Below are 6,469 nucleotides of genomic sequence, written 5' to 3' on the forward strand. Positions count from 1 at the left end.
CACTGAATTTCAGAAGTCCCAAGTCAATAAAACCTGCAGCTGACGGTAGACTTTTATTGTTCATTAGTAATGCCAAGAATATGCAGATATTTTATCATTTTAAAAATATATTTCACAACGACCATGACTCGCCATTTGTTTCTTTTAATCGCAACCTCTCTCCTGTCTTTTTTCAATGGTGCAGGATTCATGCATACTAGTCGTCACATGGAACCTTCTGGAGAAGGAACCATCCTATATATCATGGCCCAACTCCCCTTCTTCATCACTTGTGTGCTCCACTGTTCCTTGATCATACTCCAATCAAAAAGATGGCAGAAATCATGAAAGTCCACGGAAGCGTCCTCTCAACAGCTGCACAACGAGTTTTTGCTTGCCTTTATGAGAAGGAGCTTGAGTTTGAGTTAATTCCTGTCAACATGGCGGCAGGGGAGCACAAGAAAGAGCCATTCCTTGCCCTCAATGTAAGTTTGATTCTTCCATGTCTAATCAGTACAGAATGAAGACATTTCCCTAACCTCCATTCAGAATCTAATCCTTCTTGGTGTGGATATTTCAGCCATTTGGTCAAGTCCCGGCTTTTGAACACGGAGATCTTAAGCTCTTTGGTATACTTTCTCTGCCTATTATTACTTAACTACTTGGTGAACATGTGTTTGGATGCGTACTGATCAGTGTTTATATGACAAATTTATCGTTTTGGAGCGCAGAATCAAGGGCAATCACTCAACACATTGCCCATGGGTATGCAGACAAGGGGACTCCGCTTGTTCTCCCAGGCAAGCAGATGGCAATATTATCAGTGTGGATGGAGGCTGAGGCTCACCAATTTGACCCAGTAGCTTCAAAGCTGAACTGGGAACTAATTTTTAAGCCAATGTTTGGAATTCCCACGGATAATGCAGCGGTGGAGGAAAACGAGGCTAAGCTCGGTAAGGTTCTCGATATCTACGAGTCAAGGTTGGCTCAGTCCAAGTACTTGGGAGGCGATATCTTCACCTTGGCTGATTTGCACCATATCCCCAACATATCTTACGCGATGAGGACACAGGTGAAGAAGCTATTTGATTCTCGACCCCATGTTAGCGCATGGGTAGCGGATATCACCTCGAGGCCAGCTTGGTCCAAGGTCGTTGCCATGAACAAGTAAAATTAAAGCAGCTGCTATCCACTGAGTCACAATAAATGATTGGTAGCCATAGTGCCCCTGAATAAGGTCTTTCTGTGTTCCTGATGATCTTTTTATCTTGCTTTTTTGTTGAGACTTAAATCCTCTAGTCGAGGACTAATTCTCTCGTCGCTGTTGAATTTGTATGGCACGATGGCTTTGTATTTTGTCGGTGGGCTTTTCCAATTCAGTCCTCTTTCAAGTTTTTTTTTTTTTTTTTTTTTTTTTTTTTTTTTTTTTTTTTTTTTTTTTTTTTTTTTTTTTTTTTTTTTTTTTTTTTTTTGAGATGGATTTGGAAGCATGAATTTAAGTTAGATTATATTATAAGTTATATGGAATAAAACATAATAGTCTTCAGATGGAGACTGTCAGCACTCGTTATTTACAGTGTAGCCGAAAGGCAGCCTGGTTCCAACTCCGTCTGACAATATTCTGTCAAGAGGGTGGGCGACAATGCGTTTCTCAAAATACCCAAGTTCTTTGAAAAATGTAGCCATATGTCTCTTTGGGGGCGATGCAGCGATTCAGTCAAATTTCAGCCTACCAGCATAAAGGGACGAAGGCGATGTGGTACGGTTTCTGAACTCAACTGTGTGCGTTACCTCTGGCTGGAAGACGATTTGGTTGAACCAAGATAACTTTTGCTATTCAAAAAACGTCAATTGAAATGGATGGTCTGGAAATATGATACCATGGATGAGCAACTCCTTCAGTATTTATTTGCTGGAAAATATTTGTTAAAATTTTTTTATTTTTTAAAAATTTATTAAAGTAATAAAAAATAAATTTTATAAATTTAAAAGTTGAATTAAAATAAAATTAAAAATATATAATTTCATAAATTATTTTAAATGAAATAAATAATAATTAAAATAATATATATCAAATAAAAAATTAAAATTAAAATAATTAATATTTCATAAATTATTTCAAATAAAATAAATAATAATCAAAAGAATAAGCACTAAATTTGATAAATAAAAAATCTCAATATAAAAATAATAAATAATAAATAATAATTATAAAAAAAATCAAAATTAATATAAAAATTAAATATTAAAAGATAAAATTAAAAAATAAATATTTAAAATAAAATATATATAGCAATCAAAAGTTTGAGGATGAAATTTAATATAATTATTAAATAGTAATATTTTTAAATTTTTTACAATTTCAAAAAAGTGTTTTTCGCTTAAATTTTTCAGAAAAACATTTTTCAAGAAATCAAGTCAAATTTTTCTTTGATTAGAAAGTATTTTTTGTTAACCAACTTTTCTAATGTCAAATAAACACAGGAAAATTTAAAAAGTGCTTTCTCAAAAATTACTTTCCGAAAAATAAATACAACCTAAGCCTTTAACATCATAACCCTAGTATAGATTCCCTGCAGTAACCAGATAAAACCAGGGTTGTTTAAAAAAATTAATGAATTGAAAAAAATTTAAAAAATTCAATTAAACTAATTTTTAAAATTATAAATTCTATGATTTTAGAATTAATACTAAAACTGACAAACTGAATTGAACCAACCAAAAAACTTAAAAGCTATACAAATTAAAAGGGATATAAATAGTTAAATATTGAAACTTAAACCTATCTATGTCCTTGCAAAAAGCCGCCGTCATGACCCCCTTAAGAATATTTATTTTAATCTTTCTTTTCCTTTCAAGTTTCAATTGCTTATGTTTGTCTTTATCTTAAAAGTCCCACATTATTTAGATTCTAGCCAAACACAAACCCACCTCTCCATCTCTCTTACTTCTCTTTTCTCTTTACTTTTGTACAAGCTATCATGATCTTCCTCTTCCTCAATTATTGCAAGTTGTAGTAAAAGAAGACAACTCCTTCATTAGAGAAAAGATGACGTAAATTATGACCGAGTACTTGGTGCTTGACTAGGGATCCAAGGAATATCAATAGGAAACAATGATTAATGATCGAGATGAATTTTTAGCTTCTGTTATTTATTGTAAGAAAAATTGATCTATTACAAAATCCTCTGAATGATTAGCTAAACTGTATTGTTTCTCACTCGTCAGCTGAAGTTTGTAATAGCAGAAAATATAAAATTTCAAATAAGAAAAAATTAGTGTTTAATCTCTAATGGGATTATGCTTCCTAGTTTTATGAAAAAAAACCAAATTTAATTGAACCGAACCAATTCAATTTGAATCGGATTTCAGTCTGGTCTAATTAATATTTTACAAAACCAATATAACTCAGTTTAGTTGGTTTTTTAAGTCTAAACCGAACTGAACTGAACCATTAACACCTCTAATTTAAAATGAAGAGATTTTTTTTCCATCTAATCTGAAAAGAAAAAAAAAATGAGTAAAGGAACTTAAGCAACCATGACAACAAAATATGGAATTATCATTTACTTGTAATAAATTTAGAATACCAATGGCTGAGGGAGAGTTAAATAATGGGATAAATTGGCCTATTAGCACCTAAAAGGATAGTGTTTTTGTCAAAATATCATAGTTTAAGAATGTTGTGGTTGTGAACCATGACATTAGTTTTTGTAGTTTTGAAACATGATCTTTAATTAAATTTTATATTTCTGAATCGTGACACTATTGAAATATTTTGTTTTTAAACCACAATATTTTATTCAATGTCACGGTTTAAAACTGTAATATTTGATTTAGTATTGTAGTTTAAAATTGTGACATTATCAACGATACCGTTTTGAGAAACAGTTGGAAATTTGATAAAACGGTTTGATAATAATCAAAATGATCAGGTCATTTTTGCTATTGTACCTTTTGGGTCATTTTTATGTTTTCATCCTGAAAATATTTATAAAATCATAGTTTTTGTTAAACTGAGATTTTTATTTACTTTATGATTTCAGTGAGTTAATTTTTTTTATATAATTTTTATCAAAATTTAGATAAAGTTTCCTAGAAATTATACCCAAAACTTTTTCATGTTTAAAAAGCCTTGCAAAAAACCATAATAACTCCAATTAACAAATTTTAACCAAACTCAACATATTATCATATTCATAATCACAAGTAGCCCCTAAAACACACACACACACACACACACACACACACACACACATATATATATATATAATGAAAAAAATAATTCAAGAATACAATATTCAAGTAATCCAAAAATATAAAAAATAATTCAATAATACAATATTCAAGTAATCCAAAAATATATCACCATAACTCATCTATCTATTTACATCTATGTTGTCTACCGAATGATCCAGGCTCATTAATAGTATAATTGGATCCAGCTCCTAGTCCTGTCTGAATGGCCTCATCCTCTGCCACGAAAAATATTTAACTATTGAGACGTTATGGTGTGAATTTTGCTTTCTTCACTTGTACTACAAAGATAAGATAGACCTCTCAACCCTTTCTTTCCAAGAAGCCAACTTAATATTAATAAAATATTAATATTAAATTAAAATACAAATATATAAAACTCAACGATTAACATATATTAATAATAAAAAGACTTTGTTACTTACATGATGTTGAATTTACTAGGCATGTTACTCATATTGTATATATCTAGGTGAAGGAACCTACTCGAGATCCAGAGTAATGATTCGTCGTGTTACAATCATGTACCAAATCATATACTCCTCGTCAATAATTACATATTGCATCTATATAAACATCTCATTCCTTTATGCATCCTATTGTGATACATAAGCACTATACTAGCCTAACTAGTCGTAATCATAATTTTTATCCCTATAAGTAATGGCATGCAAAACATCACTCGTATTGATATAGACTAAAATGTATTATTTGTAGCCGAACTATCGCATTACTCAATTTGGACACTGTAGCTGGATCATCTCAAAACATATTAAAGGGATCAATATTGTTCATATATCCATCCTGCTGGTGTAGACAACTGGAGCAACAACTAATCTTGTTTCCGAGTAAGACATCCACATGACCTACAAATTATAAGTTAAATAAATATCAAACAATAATAATTTAGTTCAATTAATTATCTTATTTAACCTATAGTTTAAAATATCCTTGGATAACATATTGTCTCTTGAGTTTGTTCCGATAAAATGTTAACACATGTGTTGGATTGTTTTCAAAAACTCATCTAGCACACCACATAACATTAAAAACATTTTAGTTTAATTTTATTTTTCAAAGTTTCAAGAACACAATATAAATGTATATAATTGCGAAAATAACATCGCAATACCTGCATCTTAGTGAAAGATGAAGTGTAACCCCTATAATTTAAACTGTTATATCCAACAATCTCGGTATTTGAGGCCTGCTCACATAAAGATGTCCTCATGACCATAAATATTTTGTTAATTTTATTGCGCATGAAGCATTCAAATCTAAATAATTATTTAGATTATTTTTATTTATACTTATAGAAGTAGCAAACATCCCCCGACCTTGTTTGGCTCCTATAATGCATACAAGACATAAATATCTGTACAAGGATGCCAATGCAACATATCCCTAACTATATGTGGGGATAACATTAAAATTTTCTAGGAGCATCAAATAAAGCAAAGGAACATATCTCGCTGTGATGTCAATGAATAATACACTATCAAATAGATGGAGTATATATACTTTAATATACCTATAAACAAACTAAAATCATCACAATAATTAATCCAACTATAACAAATAATCAACACATTTAAATCATTATTTATTTTTTTACCTTTACAAGACCTTCTTGTCACCATCATCTGGTGGTTTCGAAAATGTTTTTTGAATCCACTCAAGACATATGCTACCCCTTTTCAATTTAGAAGCAGAGGGTGCTAACCCAAATGACCTCTTGCATAATGCAATCTTATTACATGCACCAATAGATGTGACTGCTTATCCATTGACATGACCAAAAAATTGATGTCTTCTTCCAAGTGTAGGAGTGTCGAAGTAATAAATAACCCGACAAGATCGGGGTCGAACCATAGGGAGGTTAATTGTATAAATTATAGATAACAATAATACAATAACAACAATAGTAGTAGTAGTGGTAGTAATAGTAGTAGTAGTAGTAGTAGTAATAGTAGTAGTAGTAGTAGTAGTAATAGTAGTAGTAGTAGTAGTAGTAATAGTAGTAGTAGTAGTAGTAGTAATAGTAGTAGTAGTAGTAGTAGTAATAGTAGTAGTAGTAGTAGTAGTAGTAGTAGTAGTAGTAGTAGTAGTAGTAGTAGTAGTAGTTTTAGCTAAACATAATCAAAGAAATAAACAAAATAAGATAAAATTTAAATAAATTTAAATAAGTAAATGAAAGGAAATGAAAGGTATAAACTTGATATTAATGAAAGCA

The 6,469-nt window shown here is 30.6% G+C and overlaps 1 protein-coding gene across 1 annotated transcript; it reads left to right on the forward strand.

Moving 5' to 3' along the window:
• The first annotated feature begins 245 nt into the window (after positions 1-245).
• LOC105115121 (glutathione S-transferase-like) lies at positions 246-1,384 on the forward strand. The gene is made up of 3 exons (XM_011011919.1): positions 246-464; positions 560-608; positions 711-1,384. The coding sequence occupies exons 1-3, from the start codon at positions 312-314 to the stop codon at positions 1,148-1,150; spliced, it is 642 nt and encodes a 213-aa protein (XP_011010221.1). The 5' UTR covers positions 246-311; the 3' UTR covers positions 1,151-1,384.
• The last annotated feature ends 5,085 nt before the right edge of the window (positions 1,385-6,469 follow it).

The sequence above is a fragment of the Populus euphratica genome, unplaced genomic scaffold (genome assembly GCF_000495115.2).
Source record: "Populus euphratica unplaced genomic scaffold, PopEup_1.0 scaffold647.1, whole genome shotgun sequence".
Classification (NCBI taxonomy): Eukaryota; Viridiplantae; Streptophyta; class Magnoliopsida; order Malpighiales; family Salicaceae; genus Populus; species Populus euphratica.

What these genes read in the sequence shown, in the direction of transcription:
- LOC105115121 (XM_011011919.1), top strand. Translation starts at nt 312, where the DNA reads ATGGCAGAAATCATGAAAGTCCACGGAAGCGTCCTCTCAACAGCTGCA. An exon ending in AGCCATTCCTTGCCCTCAAT is followed by an intron (nt 465 to 559) that starts GTAAGTTTGATT and finishes TGGATATTTCAG; the next exon opens with CCATTTGGTCAAGTCCCGGC. An exon ending in CGGAGATCTTAAGCTCTTTG is followed by an intron (nt 609 to 710) that starts GTATACTTTCTC and finishes TTTGGAGCGCAG; the next exon opens with AATCAAGGGCAATCACTCAA.